The sequence below is a fragment of the Rhinichthys klamathensis genome, unplaced genomic scaffold (genome assembly GCF_029890125.1).
Source record: "Rhinichthys klamathensis goyatoka isolate OS25496 unplaced genomic scaffold, OSU_Roscu_1.1 h1tg000011l_1, whole genome shotgun sequence".
NCBI classification, from domain to species: Eukaryota; Metazoa; Chordata; class Actinopteri; order Cypriniformes; family Leuciscidae; genus Rhinichthys; species Rhinichthys klamathensis.
This window is the reverse complement of record NW_026606564.1, coordinates 14,924,379-14,950,791: the sequence shown is the minus strand read 5'-3', so window position 1 is coordinate 14,950,791 and position 26,413 is coordinate 14,924,379. Positions and strand designations below refer to the sequence as shown.

General features: G+C 41.6%; 1 protein-coding gene across 2 annotated transcripts in view; it reads left to right on the top strand.

Moving 5' to 3' along the window:
• The window catches only part of LOC130100056 (zinc finger protein 521), a 132,983-nt gene extending 112,049 nt beyond the window's left edge, over positions 1-20,934 (top strand). For both annotated transcript variants that reach the window (XM_056265624.1, XM_056265623.1), the window contains exons 5-7: positions 5,152-5,283; positions 13,081-13,196; positions 19,874-20,934. In XM_056265624.1, coding sequence (XP_056121599.1) covers positions 5,152-5,283; positions 13,081-13,196; positions 19,874-19,903 — 278 coding nt within the window. In that variant the 3' untranslated portion in view covers positions 19,904-20,934. The remainder of the gene's footprint in view (positions 1-5,151; positions 5,284-13,080; positions 13,197-19,873) is intronic.
• The last annotated feature ends 5,479 nt before the right edge of the window (positions 20,935-26,413 follow it).

Genomic DNA, 26,413 nt, shown 5'->3' with positions numbered 1-26,413 from the left:
AGAATTACATTAAGAATTACATGTTGAAAAAAATTAATTATTTTTCAATCATTTTTTAATAATTTAAGTATTTATTTAACTAATATTTGCATGTATAATATATATATATATATATACATCATTTATATTATATATAAATACTTTATATATAAATAAAAAAATTACTTAAATATATACATGCATGTGTGTGTATTTATATATACAAAATAATTATACACAGTACACACACACATATATTATGTAAACACACACTTTTATTTTGGATGCGATTAATCACGATTAGTCGTTGCCCAGCACTAATATAAATATTTTACCCTCATATTGCCAATTTAGACAATTACAGTAATATACATTTCTAATGTCTGTATTCTTAATGAATATTAATGAATATTAGCTGGTTATCTTAAATGATCAGACATTAATTAAATATTCAGGGATTGACTTGATAGGCAGTGTAGAACCTACTGTATTGTTCATGTATGCAAACAATATATTAAATTGATTTGTTTTTCACTCATACGCTCATTGACGACTCCCCCCTAATATTGAAATCCTACAATCGCCGCTTCCTGTAATAATTTGAGAACAACCTTTAATAACCTAAAATAATTAGAGTTTTCTTCTGAAGCCAGTCCTGATTTGAATATGGCTGTGAATCACATTAATAAATGAATAATGATCTCCTGGAAAGATGAACGTATGAAAGCAACTAAAGAGGTTTCTCTCCCTTTGTCTTCATCAGACGCGAGATGTCAGATTTGCACGCAGGTCACATGCAGAAACGCTACAGCGAGTGTAAACACGTGTCTGTGTGTGTTTGCCGATCTGTGAATCCACAGCTCAAAACCACCATTAATCATAAACGTTTGATTTGATACATTTCCCTTTTAACGTCCTCCTACATTATTTCCAGCGTTAAATGAATAAAGAGGCGGCAGTCCCACATGAGCTGCTGAACTCATCAGGGAAATCACACACACACACACACGGGAGGAGGAGTCCGTGTTCAATTCCCAGGGCTTTAATCACTGTTAATTTGGCTCATTATGTATGAATAGATGCACGACTCCCCCTAGTGAGCTGTTCTCAGGTCAGTGTCTGCTGCCGTAGAGCTGCAGCTTCACATGTTTCCGTTGCAGATCAGGCAATCTCTCAATCCGCTGTCACAGGACTTTTATATTTATACTTCAAATAAATACGGTTCTTCAAAGTTTGTTCAGCAATCTTTTTTTCTGCTTAAAATGGAGCTTTGCCATCACAGGAAATGTTACATTTTAGAAAATACCACAGTAGAAAACAGTTATTTTATTGATTTATTTATTTGTTTGCTTGCTTGATTACAGTTTTTTTTAAGGATCCAATATTCATGATCAAGTCATTTAGATAGTACCCGGATTTTGGCGTGTTCGCACCGCAGGAACTAGGAACGATTTTAGTTCTAGGAACTCCTTTTGGAGGAACTAATTGAACTCTTTCTTTAGAGTCGGGTCTAACCCAGCGCTATAGGAACTACCAGTGACGTTAGTGTGCGCTGACTGGCCGAACGCATGCCAAACACATTCACCCGCCATGTGGTAAAACGGTTAACCCAGCGCTATAGGAACTACCAGTGACGTTAGTGTGCGCTGACTGGCCGAACGCATGCCAAACACATTCACCCGCCATGTGCTAAAACGGTTAACCCAGCGCTATAGGAACTACCAGTGACGTTAGTGTGCGCTGACTGGCCGAACGCATGCCAAACACATTCACCCGCCATGTGCTAAAACGGTTAACCCAGCGCTATAGGAACTACCAGTGACGTTAGTGTGCGCTGACTGGCCGAACGCATGCCAAACACATTCACCCGCCATGTGCTAAAACGGTTAACCCAGCGCTATAGGAACTACCAGTGACGTTAGTGTGCGCTGACTGGCCGAACGCATGCCAAACACATTCACCCGCCATGTTTTAAAAAGCAGTGTAAACAGAAGAGCTGACACAGTTATGGTTTTGTCGGGAAAGGATGATTCGTCTTAAAGACGTGTCCACTGAGTTCCTACTGGCGGTGCGAATGCAACCAGGAAAATGTTCCTAAGGGAACCATTAGTTCTCGGGGTAAATAGTTCCAGTGCGAAAGCCCCTATAGTGTATTGTGTTGTTGTTCCTGTCCGTGGTGTAGCTAGTAAGATCCACTGGTTATCACCAGCAACCATGAGTACCTCAAACCATCACATTCATCTGTTCAGAAGTGCAGCTGATGTAAAGATGTTCAGACTTTTCTGAGTGATCAGACTTGCATTATATAACGGGCAATAAAAGCAAATAGAGTTACACTGATATAGAGACCAGAATATCAAGACTTGGAGGTGGGTGCAAAAAGATCAGAAGCCATGCAGACAATGTAGCCTAGCAATGCCCTGACAGTCACCCAGAACGCCCTGGCCTTGCGAAGCTGCAAACACAGATGTAACATGAGCTGGTAGTTGTGTGTGGACTGCTGTAGTTGTGTTTGAGGACTGTCACAGTGGAGGCTGTGCTGAATGCCATCTGTGGCCACCTGTGCTAACGACTCCTCTGGGGGTTCGGCGGGCAGCAGATGTTCCCATGAGGCCCGTTCCCCGGGGGTCACATCTGCGCACACAGGACACCTCTGATAGCCTTCAGAAAACCAACTCCACTGTATACACACATGTGAAAGGCACATTTAACACAGCGTAAAAGGGTACATTTGCACGACAACAACTAAAAACGTGGTATTATTCATGCTAGGCCAGTAGAGGGCGATGTCACTTTGTAAAGAACCGCTACACGAAATACACATGCGCATGACGTCACCGGTTACACCGATTCGTGTTTTTGTTGTCACTTTGTCGCCATCTCTGTTCGAAATCTGCAATTGCAGTCATTCGCGGAATTATCAACTTTACGTGAGTTGTACTTCGACACCCTCGACACGGCACAGCGCGGATGAACACAGTGTTTGAGGAGAGTGTGCAGCTGTCAGTCACCGCGCCGATGTGGATATTGTCATTCAGAATCACAGATTATTCTTTTTGGAAGTATGACCAACATAAGAATTTTCACCGGGAAATGTCATCTGAACTAGTAAGAAACATTCACTTTTGTTCTGGTTCTGACATTGCAGTAAATCGCGCTGATTAAATCTAACAATTGCTTATAAGTTATCATTTCACGCAAAACCGTGCAAAGTAGCTATACTATGTTCTCTAATTGTTAATGTTAACAACGTCAGCAAGCGTGACTACATCATGTAATGTCCTTCCGATATTATCCTTGTTTTCGCATGGGTCCGGTTGCAGTCTCTTTTTTTCTGTAGCCACTCCGAAGTCCGAACGAAGTCTTTTGCATTTTACAGCGGGTGAGTCTCTAGTTGTCACTGATGATGATCGTCGTTTGAACCTTTCTGGATCCGCCATCAAATTGATAAGTTTAATTATATCAAGTGCTGTGAGAAAAGGCTATAAATCTCTACCTCCAACATCCTCACACGCAATATAGCCTACTAGCCGAGACTCCTTCTTTATGTGTACAGATGTGACGTAATGACGCAAAGACATGCTCGAATCTCCCGCGGAAATCCACCAGTACCACTAAAATTAAAAACATTATTACAAGCTTACCGTTTTGCATCGAGCTAAGGCAAGCAGATAGTTTTGAACACTGGCTGGTTATGTATTTTATCAAATATGTATTTTGGATAATTTTTAACCCAAAAAAAGCTACGGACAGCAGCTTTAATGACTTAAAAACACTTGCTTTTTATTAATACTTTTTGTTTATTAAAATAAAATGTTTTCATGTTGTTGTGAGCTGATCCATATCCTATTGTTGATTTGAAATACTTATACTGTACTACTTTATTAGGTCGTGATGAAACACAATTCAAATAAAATTATAAATTTAAATGAAATGTATATCTGAAAAAAATATGTATATTTCTAATCTGTTCAGAATCATTTGTTATGGTTTTAGGAGCAATATATAGAACACATAATAATGATTTACTTTAGTTTGTTGGGGTTCATCAATAAATATGAATTTAATTCAAGAAGAACATTTACATTTCTAGTTATTTGAGCCCTTTTTTATTGTGGTACAGAGTTGTCGTCAGGTATATGTTCAGTTTGTTTGTGTTTTAGTTTACGTTTACATGACAACAATGTAGGATACTACAAACTGAAAAGTTTTCCCTTTGCGTTTTTGAAAAGTACAGATGATAACGTTGTGAGAACGATCCTCTTTCACACAGATCCACAGAAATGACTAAAAACGCTGTATTCTGCTGCCAGGCCAGTAGAGGGCGATGCCACTGTAAAGAAACACTACGCTCCTATAGACTGAACGCGTAATACGCATGCGCATGATGTCACCGTTTTCACAGATTCATGTTTTTGTTGTTTACATGGAGACAATAACTATAGTTTTCAAAAACGTGCACTTTGAAACGCGTAAATTTGTGTTCTCAGGCCCCAAAACACTGTTGTTGTGTAAATGAATGCTCAAAACACATGAAAAGTTTCTGTTTTTAGTTGAAAACGGTGACGCGCAAACGGCCCCTGAGTTTTGTTTTCCGTCCGTCTGTTTCCCTTGTTAGTTTCTGATGATGTAGCGCTCCTGTTTCAGTTTCTGTTGATTACTCCATGTGTATTTAAGCCTTCAGTTCTCACAGCTCTTTGTTCGGTGTCGTCTAAGTTAAACGTGGGTTAATATTAATAATTCCTGAGTTTCTAGCACGTGTTCCTCGTTGGATTTATTATTAAAGACGGTTTGTTTCTTGGAATCTCCAGCGTCATGCGATTATTGCAACCACTCGTGACAGTTGTCTTATTTATTCATTTGTTTATTATTGGAGCTATTGTATGGCAACAAATCAATTGAGAAAAAGTATTTGGTAGAACATAACATGTACCATACATTTATGCAATTAAAAACTTACTCTGCCCATACAAGTCTTTGTTTCAAATCTTTGTAAATTAGAAATCAGATTGCCATGAACTCTTATAAAATGAAAGATAACGCACATGGATATTAAAGTAATGAGCATCTGATGGCTTCAGTGTCTCATGTTCTTGATTCACTACATAAGATCCTATAATGTGAGATTTCCAGTGACACAGGTTGTGTTTGTGTTTTTCTGTCTTCTCCCAGAGGAAGGTCTCGTTCATGAATGTAAACTATGCAGTCAAACCTTCGACTCTCCAGCCAAACTGCAGTGTCACCTCATCGAGCACAGCTTCGAGGGGATGGGCGGCACGTTCAAGTGTCCCGTCTGCTTCACAGGTACTTTTTCTTATATTTGTGTGTGTGTGTCTATATGTCAGAGCAGAATCAAATCAAACCCCTGATTGGGAGGTACATCAAGCGTATACGCTGCACCTTATACGACCACACTTCTGCCACCACAGTAACATGCTTCATTTGTCTTCCTCTCTCTTTCTCTGGCTCTCTCATTCTTATTGACTTGATCTACAGGGTTTTTCTCTTTTTTTTTTTCATTTTGGCTTTATTTCGAGTTGGCGCCTGACAGACAGGTCCCAGATCTCCTTGCGCACTCATATTGATCATGCAGCAGAGAGAGAGAGAGAGAGAGAGAGAGAGAGAGAGAGAGCAGCTTGGTGAGGACAGCATCTGCAGTGCAGAAATCATGACAAACATAAGACTAATGCCCCGTTTACACGCATAAGACGCAGATATTTCCCTGCGGTTTGGCCTCTCATTTACACGAAAACCCCGTTTTTATCACAGAAAACGATGATTTCAAAAAACGGGGTTCTCAAACGTCACATTATGCGCCAGAAAATGCTTAACGTCATGTGAGCGCCCTATGTTTACACGTGTTGTTCGTTGTTGTCGATTCTGATTGGCTCGCATGGCTTTATCCTTCTCCCTACACTGCCGCCCACAGGTTTGGCAGAGTTATGATGGCGCTCGACGGCGTATTTATGCGGGTTGATGTAAATGACAACTTTTTTGAAAGCGATGTTGTGTGCACGATGTTATTATTGAAAACGGAGGGGAGGAAATATTCGTTTCTCTAAATACCCGGCTATGTGTAAATGTGGCTTAAAGAGTTAGTTCACCCAAAAATGAAAATAATGTAATTAATGACTCTCCCTCATGTCGTCCCAAGCCCGTAAGACCTCCGTTCATCTTCGTAACACAGTTTAAGATATTTTAGATTTAGTCCGAGAGCTTTCTGTCCCTCCATTGGAAATGTATGTACGGTTTACTGTCCTTGTCCAGAAAGGAAATAAAGACATCATCAAAGTAGTCCATGTGACATCAGTGGGTTAGTTAGAATGTTTTGAAGCATCGAAAATACATTTTACAAAAAAATACAAAAAAAAAATACAAAAAAATGCAAGTCTTCCTCTGTGTGGAACTCTATAGACATGTTTGCGAAGATTGTTTAGTTTCCAGCGTGCGTCTCCCTCAGACTGTAAACGAAGCTCGGGCGCACCAGACACACACACACCAGACACACGTCAGCAGCGTCTTACGTCAGCAGCGGCACTGAATGCGGATCCACAACAGAACCGGAATACACACACACACACACACACACACACACCAGACACACGTCAGCAGCGTCTTACGTCAGCGGCGGCACTGAATGCGGATCCACAACAGAACCGGAAGACACACACACACACACACACACACACACACACACACAAGACACACGTCAGCAGCGTCTTACGTCAGCGGCGGCACTGAATGCGGATCCACAACAGAACCGGAAGACACACACACACACACACCAGACACACGTCAGCAGCGGCACTGAATGCGGATCCACAACAGAACCGGAAGACAATACAATGCTGAATAAAGTCGTAGTTTTTGTTAATTTTGGACCAAAATGTATTTTTGATGCTTCAACACACTCTAACTAACCCACTGATGTCACATGGACTACTTTGATGATGTCTTTATTTCCTTTCTGGACAAGGACAGTATACCGTACATACATTTACAATGGAGGGACAGAAAGCTCTCGGACTAAATCTAAAATATCTTAAACTGTGTCCCGAAGATGAACGGAGGTCTTACGGGCTTGGGACGACATGAGGGAGAGTCATTAATGACATCATTTTCATTTTTGGGTGAACTAACTCTTTAAGGCCTTGTCCACCCTGGTTTTAGTTTTATAAACACATCTTTTTCTTCTTACAAAGATGACAGAAAATTGACATTAGCGGGCAAAACATGAGAGTAGTTTTAGCGTTTTATAATGGTGAGTGAGTGCGACCTGGACGCTTCAGTGAATGCTGAGATATTTAGCTAAATAAAATTATCCTGCCAGAAGAACTGCGTGATAACTTGATTATGTCTGTTCCGTCTGTATCCTCTCACTGAGCTGTCATGAGGTTTTCCACATGCTCAGTGAGGTGAATTTGCCGTTTTCCGACATTTCAGTGTGGATGAAACTTTTGGAAAATGATTGAAAACGGTAGTGTGGACGGAGAGCGTTCTGAAATGAAAACGCTGTCTCAAATGTATCCATTTTAGTGTAGATGTAGCCTTAAATGCATACATGCATAACATATAAACACTCATCGAGGGCCGTTTTCCCACTAGAGCTTTATTTGGCATGGACCCGAGTATGTTTGACATCAGAGTTTGAATCATTTGATATGTCATATTATTCGCATCTCTTGCAACTCTCAAAATTCACAGAATGGCATTTGGAGCAGATGATGATGATGACACATTTTATTTATATTGCGCTTTTCTCCAACCCAAAGCGCTACACAACCAATATACAGTACCAATATATAAAGAAGAGATAAAAAGAAAAGAATGCTCTATGATAGATGCAAGTATGGTTCTGTGCAAATATCTCCTTCATGGTTATGTATATCTACAGCGGTGCTAGCACTCTCAGTGGCCGCTTTTCCATCACCCTTCCAATTGCGAATTGAAAATACGGTTTGAAAATAAGGTTTTTACGCTCGCATGAGGAGGTTTTTCAGGCAATTCCAACAAAAAAAAAGGAATATTTCGCAAAACAGCAATGGAAACAGTTTTTCGCGTTTACAGGTCACATGACGCACGTCCTTTAAAGATGACGCGGTATGTTTGTACAGAAGACGAGAGTTCATTATTAAACTCATAAAAGACAAAAGTATTACGAGAATACTGGATTCTAAACGACAAAGAAATGCCACAGTTTATCAAGATCTCGAAGCAGAAATGAGGGAGAAACACCCAGAAACTCCTCATATGTGTATAACCCAGTATAATCGCCATTAATGCTTAAAAATACGTCTCCTTCCATTAAAATAATGGCTAGTTGGGATAAACGTGAACTTACCAACGTCCATTGCCATGATTTTTGCAATGATTATCGCGCGAGGAAAAAAATGACGTTTTAGTCGCATAACATCGGTTAAAGGAAACGCCGTTATTTCGTACTCGTTTTTTATCGACATTTAGAAAATATCCCAAAAGTTTTGTGCAAATCGGTAATGGAAACGCAGCTACTGTTGACACCAACGTACTGTGGTTCAGAGTCAAATATAGTGTGAAGACAGACCTCCAGGGTCTACGAGTGCAACTGAAACTATCAAATCTAGTGTGAAAACCGCCTCAGACTCCAGCTGATACATTTACCAGTTCCACTGGTTCTGCCTGGCCTCTACAGGGACAAATAATAATCGCAAGTAATAGGATTTCAATTCACCAGTGGAAAATCTGGAATTATATACATTTTTATTTCATTATTTCAACATGACTAGTTTTAATAGAACAGGTTTGTTTCGGGACTGTAGACGGAGAGAGTGGAAGCAGAAACGAAGGAACGCGTTTGGGGAAGGACAGGCGCTGCGTGATAATGCAAAGCGAGGGAGGATGAGAGGGGGAAGGAGGTAAAAGAGGAGTTGAGGAGCCATCCAGAGGCAGCGGAGAGATGTCAGAAGTGTCGCTCTCACGGGACGATTTGACAGCTATGTGAAGTCAGGCAGCCCGCAGCTGAAAGTAGCTCCATGTACCCTGGAGGAAGCCGAGCGCAGAACAAACACTCTGCGTGCCACTTATGAGCTTTTGTCTCACTTTACACAACAAAACATTCCAGTTTTACACTCAATTGTGTACACAATGATGCTGCTTGGCTTCGTAAAAATAGGCCCATTAATGCAAATAAATAACTAGTTAATTGTCCTGTACATTGTTTTTCCAGAAGAATGTGGCTGAAAAACACATTTAATAACAACAATTAAAAAGTCAAATATGCTCAAATTAGTTTCTTAATATTGAGTCAATTCATATGAAAATCTCATGATACTGTTTCCTATTAGCCAATCATAACAGGGACATTTACTGACAAACCTTGAAAACTGATTGTTTCAGACAGAGGGTTGAAAATAGTCATTTTTCCTCATAAGTTAGACCAATTCTTACGCCGTTAGTTTATATTAACTATTGCATTATCTTATGTTATTACACGGCTCTGTGGAATACTTGATTCTGATTGGTCGATAGCGCCATCCAGTGTTGTGTTATTCCCCGATAACAACCGCTAAAAACAGAAACACAGGCTCATCCGGGTTACTGAAGCCAACAACGCTATACTCTTTCTAGGAACGTTTTTTCTTCATGGAAGTTTTGCTTTTGGTGAGCTAATAAAGTATTAACTCAGTCGAATCAATATTTTGTGTACATTTATTTAATTATGCCATGCAGAATCGTGGACTCGCTCTCTCTTGTTTCATACAAACGCAGCGGCGGCCATTTTGCAACACTGTTGGATTATAGGATAACAAACATCTCAAATCAAAATCTCTTATCTCCATAGTTATCTATGTGGCGAAATGCTGTGTAATAAGTGTATGACTGTAAAACGTATCTCTTAAATGTCCGTCGAGTTGAACTTGCCGGTGAAACTGCTCTCTCCGCGGAAGCTTTGCGTTTAAACGCCTAATAAAATATTTCAACTCAAGTCAATATTTCGTGTGTAATTATTTACTTATGTGGCAAGTAGCCGTGTAATAACAACCGGCTGGATGTACATTATCCCGCTTATCGCAGAATAAACCCCTTCAGTGTGAGATAACAACCGGGTGGATGTACATTTTCCCTTACTTGACAAATAAAATCTAATTGTAAAGTGTTACCGTTAAAGGAAATTGTACTCTACTGTTTGGCCAGTAATCTTTCTCCACATGGTTGAAAACAAATCACATCCATCTTTTTCTCCATTTGTGCTCGTGTTTGGGATGTTAAACCCACAGATGGACGTCCAGATCATGTTACCTGAGTAAGTTGAATTAGAAAACACAGGTTCTCGTTGCCCCTAATAAAGCTAATTTGGGTCTAAATCCAAAATCCAGTGCAGTGGCATGAAGGCAAAAGTTGTTTATCCCTCGTAAGAAATTCAAATGAAGACCAGAACTCACTCTTTACCTCAGAGACACGACTAGCCACCCTTAAACATATGGGTCTCTAAAAACAAACAGCATGTTTGAAGTAGTCCTGTGAGAATAACTGCATACTCGCACTCTCATTCAGCAGCTCTATGGCGTAATTAAAGGCACTATGTGTTTTAAGTGCCATTTCAAAGATTAGATGTGACTGAAATCAGGCTACGCATAAATAAAGAGTCTGCATGAATATTAATATTGTCAATATAATTAGCACTGTTGACTAATAGAGACAGTGTTTTTGCACGTAGAAGGGACTGGCGTTCCGGTGCTTGTTTATTTTGCAGCGTGTCCCTACAGTGGCTCTAAATAAAGCACATCATTATTCCTCACTGTTCACTATGACTCAAAGCACCGGATTGACCATTACCCAGAGCCAGCCAAATCACGGATTGGGAAACAAAGCCGCGCTACATGTGCAGTGTTTTGACGCAGGTGGAATCGGTTCTCCCATGATGCAGAGGACTGGAAACATTTGGGTTTCCCAACATCTTGATTCACTTAGTTGTGACAATACTTCTTTCATATGCTGCCAAACTGTAAGATTTGTGCTAGGAAAACAGCACATGTATCTTTCCTCATTTGAACCGAGTAATTTTAGGGGGGGGAAAAGAGGAGAAAATTATTTCCAGGTCTGATTCACTTAAATAGACATTAAGGCATTTTACACCTGGTGTTTCAATCCGTCTCTTTTGTCCACTTTCAACCACTTCCATCCTGATTTCTTTGAGGTGTAATGTATGGATTTTTTCAAATCTTTTGATCTAATGGACGGAATAATTTACATATATAATTAAGCAATTCCATATGAACGTGTCCGGAGACGATGGGAAAAACACACCGAGAGCTTCAGCTTTAGTTTCTGCTCTGACAGACACAAGACCAGCCGAACGCTGTGAGTGTGTGTTAGAGATCAGGAATGGAGAGAACATTGTGTTTGGGACATTTTTCATCTTCAAACCAAACTTGTGTCTCCAGCCGACAGATAAACCCCGTCTGGCTATCGCTCTTCTCATAATGTCACGCATTAGATCAGTAGACGGAGAGAAGACGCTCTTTAGTGGCTGTTTGAACACATTCGATCACATGAGCGTTTACACTACGAAAGCAATCCGGCCGAATGTGTTTTCAACTTCCTCTGGAAGTGGTCGACAGTGGACGAGCTCAAAGCCTCTTAAACCCCGTTTACAGCTGTGTTTAGTGTCGTCCACTAGTGATCCCATCGACCGAAACACATCTTAACACCGGCTGTAAACAGGGCCTCAGTGTCTACATTTCTACCAACTTTTTAATATTCGAAAAGATTCGCTTTGCCTTCTGAAAAGGTAGTTTTATTGTTTGTACACGGCTAGTCAAAATAAACCCCCACTCATTCTTTATTATAACTTTTTTCACATTTTTGAATGATAGTACAGTCATTTAAACTATGAAAAAACACAAATGGAAGTATCAGAATTATGCAGTGATCAAAAATGTTTAATATTGTCTTTGTCTTGTTTCCAGCTGTTCTCGCTCTGTTCATTCTCTCAACCAACTTCATGAGGTGCATCATGGGATGTTTTATAAACAGTACTGACATTGTTTAAATACAGTTTAACAGTTTTTGTCTGTTTTCTACACTATCTGCTCCAAGTTAACTCTAAAAGAAATAAATCATTCACACTTTTAGTTTTGTTTTTGCATATACACTACTATTCAGAAGTTTGGGCTCAATACGTTTTCTGAAAACTTTTATTTAAATCAAGGACCAGTGACAGTGAAGACTTATACACTGTTGCAAAAATTCTGTTTCACTTAAATGCTGTTCTTTTAAACTTTACATTTATCAAAGAATCCTAAAAACAACCCAAAAAATACCATAGTTTCCACAAAACTGTGAGTGCCAATAGCCTGCCTTGTTGGCAGAGGTTATTTACACTAACTCCGCCCACAACACTAACTCCGCCCACCTCTGTCTGATTAAACCAGACACGATTATAACAGAAAACCTGTGGAGACTTACTCTTTTATAATCACGTGGCGTTAGGTTTTCACGTGACCGCCCAGAGTTTAAATCTGCACTTTCCCCGACACATAACAGCTTGGAAAGGTATTTATTTATGAATAAAAATTAAGAAAATACATGGAAATAAAGTGTCTAACAGGTATTAATAGTGGGAATAAAGGTGCACGTAGTGTCTGTTAGTATTTTCACTTACTATAAATAGCAATTAACACTATATGCACTTAGTGCAAATTATTGAAAATAAATATTTGCACTGTGGCTAAACATTCAGCTCAATTGTTTTCAACCTTGATAATAATCAAATGTTTCTTGAGCAGCAAATCATCATATTAGGATCATGTGACACTGAAGACTGGCGTAATGATGCTGAAAATTCAGCTTTGATCACAGGAATAAATTACATTTTAAAATATACTTATAATAATTCACAGTATTACTATTTTACTGTATTTTTATCATCAAATAAATGCATCCTTGGTGAGCTGAAGATACTTTAAAAAATCTTACCGACCCCAAGCTTTTATATAGGCACAATTTGTATTTTTCTAATTTCAAGAAATGAAGCATTTCCAGCAAAGGGTTTTAAAATGCATAACTGGCAGTGTTTGTGGAAAGATGTGCAGTTAACACCCGTGTTGTGTCCCGTTGCAGTGTTCGTGCAGGCGTGTAAACTGCAGCAGCACATCTTCACCGCACACGGGCAGGAGGACAAGATCTACGACTGCTCACAGTGCCCGCTGAAGTTCTTCTTCCAAACCGAGCTCCAGGTGAGATGATCTGAGGAGAGCACTGAGGGCGGTCACATGACCACACCCCGTCTTCTGGGTAGTAGAAATAAATCATGGGAAAGAAATATGGTCGTAAACTGCAATGGCATCATTAACCAATACACTTTGCATGATCCGTGTCAGTAGATAACGCCCAATACCACTGTTATGTCAGCCAGTGAAACGTGAGCAGAAACAAAAAACCAAAGCAACATTGGGAGTGCCGTCATGGCATCAGTCTTACTGTAATATAGCATTTTCAGCTCAAATAACTGACGGCAGAACTGAGCTCATGACCATAAGCAAGTGCCATTGAGCAACTGTCATTATAGACCTCCCAAGTTGATTTTCTCCGCTTGTGACTTTGACTTTAATTAGCTAATGAACTAATGCTTGTGTTTGTAATGTCTACACTTCTAATGTATAGTATATCATAATCTATAGAGGATGGAAAACTGGTTTTGTGGCCCCCTTTGCCTTCCACAATTAGTTAAAACAAGAGGATTTACATCATGTTAGTTGCAGGTTTCGACTCTTGAGGGTCGTGTGACCCCATGGCAATCGAGTTTGGTCTGAGCTGTGGATCTCTCTGAGAGGATTCATAACTTTAGTGTTGTGATGAATATAAACAGCTCTCGTGAAATCTCTTGGTTGACAATGAGACATTTCATTGATAAATAAATGGGACAAGTTATCCAGACATAAGCAAGGTAGCCTTTCCTGGGAGTGGCTGGAGCTCTCCTGGGAAATATACTAGATATTGCTTGTTATTAATATAATACATTTTATATGATCTCATACATGTGCAATTTCAATGTTGTCTATACGCGTTGGGCATTGTGTGCATTGATGTAACAAGCAACTATCACTAAACCAGACCAAACCTAAACGAATATTAAATGCACGTTAATTAATATTACTCTATACTTGTGTAATTACACTGTAATGAGGACTCCAAGTTGGAATAAAATGAAAATCACCCTATCTATTGTCTAAATGCACAATTCATCCATGCATGTTTAAATTTTTTTTTTTTTTGAAATTTTTTTTGAAATTTTTTGACTGATTCAAGCTGATAGAAGAGCAACTTTGACTGCTGTATACCTCGGTTATAACGAGTGGTTATTTCAAAGCATTTGTGAAGCCACAACACGCACAACCTTGAGGCGGATGGGCTACAACAGCAGAAGACCCCACCGGGTACCACTCATCTCCACTACAAATAGGAAAAAGAGGCTACAATTTGCAAGAGCTCACCAAAATTGGACAGTTGAAGACTGGGAAAATGTTGCCTGGTCTGATGAGTCTCGATTTCTGTTGAGACATTCAGATGGTAGAGTCAGAATTTGGCGTAAACAGAATGAGAACATGGAACCATCATGCCTTGTTACCACTGTGCAGGCTGGTGGTGGTGGTGTAATGGTGTGGGGGATGTTTTCTTGGCACACTTTAGGCCCCTTAGTGCCAATTGGGCATCGTTTAAATGCCACGGCCTACCTGAGCATTGTTTCTGACCATGTCCATCCCTTTATGGCCACCATGTACCCATCCTCTGATGGCTACTTCCAGCAGGATAATGCACCATGTCACAAAGCTCGAATCATTTCAAATTGGTTTCTTGAACATGACAATGAGTTCACTGTACTAAAATGGCCCCCACAGTCACCAGATCTCAACCCAATAGAGCATCTTTGGGATGTGGTGGAATGGGAGCTTCGTGCCCTGGATGTGCATCCCACAAATCTCAATCAACTGCAAGATGCTATCCTATCAATATGGGCCAACATTTCTAAAGAATGCTTTCAGGACCTTGTTGAATCAATGCCACGTAGAATTAAGGCAGTTCTGAAGGCGAAAGGGGGTCAAACACAGTATTAGTATGGTGTTCCTAATAATCCTTTAGGTGAGTGTATATCTCCCTGTGAAAACGACAGACTTCTCTCTGGTGACAAAGAGTTAATCACATCACCACATTTACAAGCCGAAATCGCTTCTAAATTTCACTAATATATTAAGCATGTTTTCATCTCAGAAATCTGGTCATCTTAAGCTAGACTGCTACCCTGTAACAGGTGTCTGATGTGTCAAGAGATTATGGAGAACTTGCATAGACAGAAGTATGAATTCAAACAAGAGGGTTTATTTGTTGGTTTACTTGCTGTCAGAATTGTACCTATTTTTTCTGTCATTCTGAAAGTGAAGTTTGTTTTCCGTGGCTCTAGTTCTCCGAGTTCTTGACACAGCAGTCGTCTCAGCTCAGTCGGAGAGGTCAGAGGTTATCAGGACGGATGGATAGAGTGATGATTTATTTATTTGTGTAGAGCTGAAGATGAAGGGCTGTGTCAGACAGTCTTCCCCCTACCATCTCCTTAGGCTCAGTGAGGAATCCTACATCGCCACTGACCTGCCAAGAGCACAATGGGAAAAACTCAATCTATTCAGCTCGTAAAGCAGCAAACACCTCACCTTTACACCCTTATTCACACAATAGCACACACACACACACACACACACACACACACACACCTAAATACAAATATGAATGTTACTTATTTGTCAGATTTAATGCATGTGCTTATCATTTTCCAACAGTTTGGACTAAAGTCCTGAGCCTCTTTCGATTCCATAGTTGCATGTTTCAAGGTCAACCATTGCAATTTGAATGGTTTTGCTGGTCAGTTGGGTTAAGGTTATATCTGCTGATATGGAAATATTTGCTTATAAAATTAGGTCTGTCTCATGATTGGACCCTTTACTTGCACATACTGTCTTCTCCACAATTTCATCAGCATTTTATGAGTTACAGCTGCCTTGATTGAAAAGGAAATGTTAAATATGGTAAATTATGGTCTGCTTTCTGGTGGTACATCCAAAGAATTTTTTTTTTTTAAATTCTGTTTATCAGGTTATCAGCCCCTATGCAGGAGAGGTAATATAACAGCATTAATTGCGAAGGCACTGATTGATTGATTGATTGATTGATTGATTGATTGATTGATTGATTGATTGGTTGGTTGATTGATCGGGCAAAATCTATTAGTTTACATAGAAAGGCATTGTGTTTGCACTGAGAAGATGTAAATATGACAATGTCTTTTAGTCCAATCAGTGACTGGTTAAACTGGATAGCAAGTGGTTTATGAATAATATGCAGGTATTTGCACTGGAATACTAAGGAGCAATTGTTCACTCAATACCCAAACCAATTAATGGAGCTATTCCTCCGACTAATTCATGACAGCAACAACATGAAAACCCTGTTTCCCTGAATATGTTTTTTACAGTGGACTAAACAACTCACCCAGTTTTCTAACCATAGTTTCCTATCACACAGACTTTTGACATCAACTCTGAATTTCTATCTTACAGTTCACAGCAAAGCACAACAAGGGGAAAAAAAGCTTTATAGTTCAGTTTTAAGATTTGCTCGGATGTTTCTCAATTATTTGTACACAAAAGTGTAATGAAAGCTCCGATATTACCCATGAGTGACACACATGGATACAGGTAGATCAGATACAGACAGCAACGAACTCCGGCGTCCTGTGAGAGTTTGCGGTGTGTTTGTTCCCGCCTCTGGCTGGGTCTGATGTGTGTATGCAAACACATCGTCTTGAGACGGTGACAAACCCTCACTGCAGCCCATCAGCGAGCTCATTCTCTGCTCATCACCACTGGGACACGCTCAATCCAAACAAACACTTTTGATCTCTGACACACTTCTGCTTCCTGTAAACTTCCTGTGAACTTTTTACAAGCAGTTTTACTAATGCGAATTAAAAGATACTTTGCTTCAGCACGCTGTTGTGAAAATGTTTCATTTCAAGCCGTTTCATAAGAATCATTGTACTGATGGCATTATTGAGGAGAATGAATCTTGCTCAAACTGTAATATCTCATGCAGTGGGACTTAGTAAAGCCCATTTAAACCAGCATTTTCAAGTTGTAGCCCATGTGTAGTTAGTGTGCATGCAGCTTTCATCAGCTAGTATCAATTAAGATTTGGAACATTTGTACATTTATAACGAATTGTGTCACCACACCGGTCAAAAAGACAATGATGAAGTAGTATTCACGCGCTGATGTATTCATCTTTATTGTGTGATAAAGGAGGAATTAGAAAAAGTTATTATTTCCAGGATTTCCAGGAAACATGCACTGCTGTTCACACACTATGAAACAACTCACAATCTACTGTAATGTATCACAGAAAAGCATAATTGACATTACTTTCAAACAGATCTTGGGTAAGTGGTAACAGTGTCCCTTGTGTAACAAATATATCCCAGCTCTCTTCCATCGGACCTGTTTAGGGAAGCAATAAAAGGCGCACTGAGAGGGCATCAACTACCATGGCAGTGCTATGTTGTCTCCCCAAGGCACCAAATGGTGATTTCAATTTCAGGTGCTCATGTCGCAACATAGTGTCGGACCAGATCCGGTGCATGTGGAATCCACGTGTACCAGACGTGGGCCGGATCTGGGCCGACACTATGTTGCTGTCTGGGGTGTAAGAGAGAACCTAAGTGTGTTCTTCACAGTGTGGTGACACGTTCACAAGCTACAGAAAGAAACTTGTAGCCCAAGCCAATGACACAGTAGACTTCAATGAGTAGGTTGTTCAAGACCGGAAGATATGCACACTGAACAAGTTCTGCTCACCAACTGCAAGCCTAATCACCTCCCAGAGAGGCTTTCAGCCACTCCTGAGAGCTCCTATCCTGTCCTCACACAGAACATATCTAAGTTGACATCTCCAGCCTTTCCCAGTGTGTCATCAAGTTTGCCAGACCTGAATGTCCCTACTGTGGCACAGTCATCATAGTTGACCAGAAAATTTGCTAAAATAACAAATTGCACGTAACAAATTGCAGTTGTATGCCCTGGATGTTCTGCAAGTCGCTTGGATATTTGCTTCTAACTGTCTATAGATGTAGTGGTTCTTTGTAGCCTGTACAGAATGATTGTAATAGTGCTTAACGGTTACTAGGTGGCCTAATGAAATTGTGACAACATTAGCACAAGTTATCAAGGTTACAGTATTATCGGATCAGACTGTACGGTTTGACCATGATAAATCTGCACCATTGGTCGCTGCTGCAGGGAAGAGTGCCAGAAGATGAAAGGATAAATGGATGGGTAGAGGGAGGGATTTTTACTAACCAAATCTGAGCCATTGTGGAACATCTAAGAGATACCATCTGGGGGGAAAGAGATAGCATTCAGGAAGGGAATGAGTCTGGACTGGTGCTCTGTGCTCATGATGCTCTGTCAATTTAGTTGGTTTTCCAGTGACAGAGCGTTTGGGGATTTGACGGGGTCCAGGCATGGGTATTGGAGAAGTCGAGCAGCATAGCGTTCTTGTGTCCAGACAGCAAAATAGACACTATATTTCTGTCTGGGGGGATTCCCGCTATTGTTGGATGCTCTGATGGGCTGTCGCCTCTCTGAAATTGGCTGAATCCGTAATCGCCCCCTAAACCCTCATTCACTATTCCCTACGTTAGTCCACTAATGCTGTTCACTTGAAGAGGTGAATGAAAACGAGTGAGCGAATTCGGACAGCTGTTGAGCATACGTCGGTTGTGCACTCGTTATTGCGGTGCAATGTGGGATTGAATAAGTGCACTCAATAACGTCCACTATGGTTTTGGACAACATTACAAATGGCTGTCCCCTCAAATAACGCCCTATAGTATAGGTAGCCATTTCGGATTCAGACATTGTCTTATTTGGGAAGATTTGGATCCTCTTCACAGCATCTCTAGTGTGCATTGTCTCCGCCAGCTCCACTACTTCAAACAGCTTGAGGAATCTTTCATTTTCAGCCCAGGGCAGCAATGTGAAGGAGTTTGTTAATGACCACCTTCTCGCCGACCTGGACCTGTTGGGTTGACCGGAAAAACAACCAGCATTGTGCCAAGTGGGCTGTCTGAATATGGATGGAATCACTCAAAAACGCTGGATCGCACCAACCAGCGAAAGTCCCACCTGGATCACCCAGACAGCAACGTAGTGTCGGCCCAGATCTGACCCACATTTGGTATGCGCGGAATCCATATATACCAGATGTGGCCCGGATCTTGGCCGACACTGTTGCTGTCTGGGTCAGTATTTCCCATTATAATTGTCTGTAACACTGAGAGGGAGAAAGAGTGTCCACATCATGCTGCTCTGTGAGAGTCAGAAAATGAATTCCAGTGATGCCCTGCTAATCTCCCGAGGCTTTTACTGCTACATAAGCTCCCTTCCTTTATGAAGGATATTGCCTTCAGGTGTTCCCGACTCATTGTCTCTGTTCTGCTGCTAGAGGTCAGAGAAATATACTCTGGTCAAGGTCAGGCACTTTGATTAAACCACTGTAGATTTGTCACATTTCAATAATGTTCGAACAAATGTAAATACAAAAGCAATACAACAGTTCTGTTCTGTCTTCTGCCAAGTTCAGAATCAGTGAACTTGGCAGAGTTCAATCAATTTTTAAAACTATTTAGATTTTGTCAAACAGGAGCAATCTAACGCAATCTTGTATTTTTCAAAATCAAAAGATAATTGTGCAGAATCAATGTGTTGAAATATACGAACCCAGTGTGGAAACATTCCCATCTGTGCAGAATGCTTTAGGATGAATTGAGAATCGGTTACAATGTTTATTAACTCAGCGTTTTCTTTTGCAGAACCACAGTCTGAGTCTGCACAGCAGCTAACAACAGAACTGCCTGATGGAGAACCAAGACCCCACCCTGACCAATACATATATGGATATTTCTTTTTGCGTTGCACTCAACTTTTTGTCAGTCAAACAAAACGATTATAAAGAAAATGAAGACTGAGGGTAGGAGTTTGATTTTCAGTGTTTAATATCCAACCAACCTATTTGTAAGTAAACCTTCATGTTTTGCCTTTCCTTTTCTTGTAAAGAGTCTTGATTTTTATTGTAAAAAAAAAAAAAATGTGTTCGAACACTACAAAACAAACAAATCGTCAACCAGATTCCGCTAATATGAGGACAAACTTGGGCTCACAAACCAAGATGATATCAGGAAAAAACTGAGCCTTCATCACTAGCCCAGCCTGCCCATGTCTGATGCCACATGCCTCATGTTACCAGAACACCATGCTCAAATGTCACATTTTTAAATGACATAAAATATAAAGAATGATATGTTAAATATATGCAAAATCAGAACAAGACATAAGCAGCAGCGTTACATTCTTAATGATCTTCTCCTGATCCCGAGGACATCACTCAGAGTTAGAGAAACTGCTGTCCATCCATGTTGACTTATGACTTGTATATTTATGTTATTAATGTTTACTGCTTGCTAAAGTCTGGATGTATCTGGAAATTGTTCTTTCTATAAGAAAGGAACTTATTCTCTGTTGTCTCTCTTTGTCTCATTGGGATGGGCTACACAAATGCTGTCAGGAGCATGTCAACGGCTGACTGATGTGTATTGCCCTGCTCCTACTGTATCAATGCTGTGTCCTATATGTACAGTGTATACCAGTTTTGCATCAAATGAAATTGACATGCACTTTTGCAACACTCCATACTTTAATGGATGTTCTTGTTTTGAGCTGACTACACACTTGATAAAGTGGCAGCTGGACATTTTATTATGTGTCATGACATGTCAATTAAAAAAAAGGTATAAAAAAATATTAACTGGGGTCCGATTTTGTTGGACCTTTTTGTGTTCTCATGTGATGAAAACATTAAAATTGTATGAAGATATGGATGTACTGTGCTTTTCCAAAGATGTTTTATTTTTGTGTTCTATGTGCTTGTATGTATATATTATTTTTCCAAACATCATCATATGGAATGAAAGAAATATAACCCTGTGATATATATATATATATATATAACACCTTTATTTAAACAGGACATGTCCCATTGAGACAGTCTCTTTTACAAGGGAGTCCTGTATAAAAATGCCTGAATGCCTTGGGAAAAATGCCTGAATTTCTGTGATTGGCTTTTTAATGCATTTTATAAAACGGTTAGTTTACTAGGTGGCATGACTGAAGATGAGTGGTTTGAGGAACAATGTGGAGAGACTTCTGAAAGATTGAACCATCATGCTCCAGTGCTGGAAGATAATATTGATACATTCGAGAAAAGTCGTAATGAAAAGAATACCGTGCAGTAACCCCAGGGTGACTGGTGTGGTGAAAAGGGTTGCAGCTCGACACACTTCAGCAGTAATGTAGCGTTACGTGAACAGATATCTGAATGATCCACCTTTGAGTTTGTCCTGGTGTTCAATGAGAGACCAATTCACTTCATCAAATAATGTTTTTGCTGGAGTCGTAAAGACGATGAGAAGAGAGGGCCGTGATAAAATGGAGCATCACACACTGATTTCTGCACCATTAAACTGTCTGATGCGCTCAATCCCATGCAACACACCTGAAGGACTTGTAAACAAAGTCTGGTTTGACGTGCAGTTACATTTCAGAAGTAGATGAAGAGGGGGAACCGAGAACTTGTGCCAGACTCATTCTGCATTTTAACCAATGAAAATGGTCTCAAGTATGTGCCACATCTCGGCCGTGTGGAATCCACGTGTACCCGATGTGGGTCGGATCTGGGCCGACACTATGTTGCTGTCTGTGAATGTGTGAGCTTTAATGAAGAAACAAAAAAACACAAGGACCCACATGAGATAAATAAGGAGAGCAGACTTCATGTTCCAACAAACTGGGAATCCGCTTTGTCCTGTTGCTTCTCTAGAAAAGTACTTGTCTCTTCTGCCATCAAACCCCCCTGCTTTTTACCTGCACCCCAAAAGGCAAAACCTCTCTAAATGTGTTTGGTACGTAGATCACGCAGTGACACATAAATCATGTTAGCTAAATATAATTTACATGATCATATCGGCTGTGTTTAATCTTAGTGATTGTTTTCTCGTTTTTGACTGTTGCAGATACACTAGAGAGCCTGTAGGTGTGAATTACCCAGCAACAATGTTGCAGAGAATTTGTAAAGCAGCAGGCACCTCCAAGATTTACACAAATCACTGCCTTCGCAGCACCATGGTGCAGAGATTGTCCAATGCAGGTCTCAAATTCAGGGAAATTATGCCTGTGAGTGGACATTAACGTAAAAGTTCACTACAGAGCTACTGGAGGCCAAACTTAAATCAAAGAAAGCGCTGGAACGATATTCCTGCTGCAACAGAAAACCCTGCTGAGCCTCAACTAAAGACAATCACATCGAATATCACCACAGTGGAGCCGTTTGAAATGAGGCAAATATTGAATGCATGCACAATAAACGCAAATGCTCAAATAAATGTAAATAAACAACAAAAACAATAAAAAATTATATCTTGGTAGGCAGCATTCTAGTAGCTAAATTAATAATATTTCATTTAATATGTTAATGAAATAGATTAATAAGACCCATCAAAATATGTGTCCTTGTGTTTTTATTTTGTTGTATCCATTTTGGAAATAAACCATTTAAAACCATAAACCAAGTGAAGAGGGAATATAACAGAATAGATGGACAACCAAAGTTTTCTCATGCTGAGAGATAAGCAACTTTATTTGTGTAAGGAAATATCACATATGGTTTCAAATCTAACTTGGATTCCACATTATTAGTCTGTTTTCCTTTTGGAGATCAGCACAGGTATACTATATGGACAAAGGTATTGGGGCACACCTCTTAATTCTTGTACTGGTATTACCAACTACCTACAATTAGTTAGGGGTAATTAGTCTTACTTTTCGTAATCAAATTAGACCAATGTACGTTTTTATGTAACTGACTCAAAAAGGTATGAGCAGTCTGTGGTAGATTTTTCCCTAAACTTTACCTTACCTGACCTAACTCTACCTGGGGCGTCTCCAATCGACACCCAAACGTCTGCAAATCGACCCTTAATAAATAAATCTGGGGCGTCTACAAATCGACACCCAAGCGTCTACAAATCTCTTACGTCTCATATAAAGTATATTAAAACCAAAATATCCAAGTCATTAGCAATATTAAATAAAGCCAAAGAACGTCTCGGTTACGGATGTAACCCTCGTTCCCTGTGTAGGGAACGGAGACGTTCCGTCGGATGACGACGAATGGGGTTTCGCTTAGGAAGCCTATCGACTTTGAGTACTACAAAACGAGCCAATGGCAAAGAAATGCCATGGGTCTGTGGAATTTGCATGGCGCAACTCCGCCCCACCTCGTGGGTATAAAAGGAAAAAGAGCTCGTCTGCACAGTTCAGGGCTCCAGGAATATAAACGGCACGAAGCGACCTCAGATGCTTCTGACTCCATAAGAGGAGGTGGCGGGCGAGTTGCGACATACGGCGGGAGCGCAGACCACCTTGACAGTTGATGTACGCTACAGTCGCGGTATTATCTGATCGGACTAGTACATGCTGGCCCCTGAGCACGGCTCGGAAGCAGCGCAGGGCGAGCTGTACAGCCACCAACTCGAGGCAATTGACGTTGCACATGGCGCCCCAGCCCGTGGCAGAGGCATCTGTTGTTACAACAACATGCCGGGAAGCTCGTTCCAGATCCTGAGTCAGATCTCAGGATCTGACTCAACAAATGCCATATGCACACCCGAAAGTGGCAGCATCGAATCTTCGCTTCCTGAAGATTCTAGCCCGCCCTGTGATGCTGCGATGGACACCCGAAAGTGGCAGCATCGAATCTTCGCTTCCTGAAGATTCTAGCCCGCCCTGTGATGCTGCGATGGACAACAGATCCGATTCTGGAGCGTCAAAGGAAACCCGCGGGGCATCCGAAAAATAGACCCGGGGAATCCCTGAACACTCGCGGGTTGCGTCACTGAAGAGGGGGGCGTGGTCCACGGACAAACAGTCGGCGGATTTGTTCCACACTCACACCCTCAGGTCACCCTGGCCACCAGCCGAAGTAGCACCTCACATGGAGAGTGTTAGATCGGGGTGTGGATGAGGGGACTCTCTCTCTAACGAGATCATTGAGTCTCGACCGTAATGACGCGATGGTCACGTTCCCGCGGGGAGAACGTGAGTCATCCACAAACGCTGCTCTAGCGTGATCAAGCCCAAGCACGCAGAGCAGAGAATGTGCCCATCAAAATCGGAAATGAGTCGACCGCAACCAGAAATGCACGGGCGAGCCGTCTTTAAAAAGACGTGCCGCGTGCAAGCTCTTTTGTGAGAGGAGAAAAAAACTCCGCGATGTTGAAGCGAGCAGGGAGAAACACACTCATTGGCAGATCACTGCACAGATCAGCAGGCAATGTGAACTCGCTGCAGATTGCCGTCACACCAACACCGGAGAGAGTGGCTCGTCTCATAGAGTGAAGTCAGAAATGGCTGTGGAGTGAAGAGATGCTCTTGGCTCCGAAGCGAAAACATGTCTGCATTCTGCCGGGCTTCCTCCTTTTATACCCACGAGGTGGGGCGGAGTTGCGCCATGCAAATTCCGCAGACCTATGGCATTTCTTTGCCATTGGCTCGTTTTGTAGTACTCGAAGTCGATAGGCTTCCTTAGCGAAACCCCATTCGTCGTCATCCGACGTAACTCGGAGTGACAACGAAAGGGAACTATTGAATCAGGCTTCTCCAAGTTTGCTGTATTGCTCCTTCATACTCCCATACATGACTTATTGTGTGGAAGTATGGGGGAATACTTGCAAAACAAATACATACCCAATCTTCATCCAACAAAAAAGAGCTATTCAAATCATACATAAAACTACATATAGAGAACCAACAAACCCATTGTTCATTAAACTCAAAATATTAAAGTTCAAAGATTTGATTGATTACAAAACTATTCAAATTGCTTTTAGAGCACCTAATAACCAATTGCCTAGAAATATCCAAGAGCTTTTTCAACTGCGAGAAAACACTAATATCAAGGAATATCAATGTTTAGTAAACCGTTAATTCGAACAAATAGTAAGTTCCACTGTGTGACATCCCAGGGTGTTCCCCTTCAGTCGCTCACGTTCGACGTGACGACGTTAGGGGATCACTTCAGGGAGCCCTATCAACTTCGAGTATCTAAGAACAAGCCAATGAACGTTGGCGTGCGTGAACGCGTCACGCGCCCCCGCCCCGCAGCGCGGGTATAAAACAGGAAGCGGGCGCGAGCACCCACCGTCTTTCATTTCGGAGCGCGAGTTTCCTGTGACTGATGTCTAAAGATTCAACGCCTTTGAAGACTTCAAGGAAGATCTCTCTGTTCCAGTGTTGCTGTGACGGCGCGATCAGCGGTGGCCGCGAGCAGTGCAGCTCTCAACTGCTGTTCTCACAGCACTATTGTTTGTGTGTGTGTGTGTGTGTGTGTCCACACAGTGGCTACCCCTGGGCGCCTCAGCACTGTGAGAGCAATTTCCTTTTTTTTTATTTTACTAAAAGAGCAACACAAGCGGACCCTGCGTCTTTTTCAAGATGTCATTCCGCTTGTGCGTTTCTGGATGCAGTCGTTCCCTGGCGCCAGCAGATGGCCACAATAGCTGCATCTCGTGTTTGGGCGTTCGGCACGCTGAAGCAGCTTTTGTGGATAGCTCATGTTCCCATTGCGGGAATATGACTATCACAGCACTTAGATCGAGACTCGCTTACCTCAAGGGAGGTGCAGTCCCCTAGCCTATGCCCCGATCTAGTGCTTATTCTGCCCCGCAGAATAGGCCTACTTCGGCGCATGACCAGGGTGATCTGAGGATTACCGTGAGGGCTTCCCCGCCGAGGCAATCTCCGCGGGCCCCTCACGCCTCTCATGTGCTGTTGCCATCGGCGCCCTTTGGCGAACGGCTCGGTCCTTCTCCGGAACGACCAGTCGTTTCCTTTGGGGCACCAGCTGACGATCAGATGTCGATCGCAGCATCGGAGGGGGAGCGGTCATCTGGAGATGACGACTCGGCTGCGTTGCCCCCTTCGGGGTGTGTAGCGTTGTCCGAGCCGGATCCAGAATGGGCCGCTATGCTCTCCCGGGCCGCCGAGAAGGTCGGGCTTGCGTGGAATCCTCCAGCACGTCCCGAACCTTCTCGGCTGGACGATTGGTTTCTCGGGGCGGGCCATGCTGGTTCTCAGTGCGCCGCCCCGGTACCTTTCTTTCCGGAGGTGCATGAGGAGCTTTCTAGGACGTGGAAGGCACCGTATAGTGCCCGAAGCCGTCCTAGTAGCTCCTCTCCCCTCGCCACCCTCGACGGCGGGGCAGCTAAGGGGTATGTGGGGATCCCCCCAGTGGAGCGGGC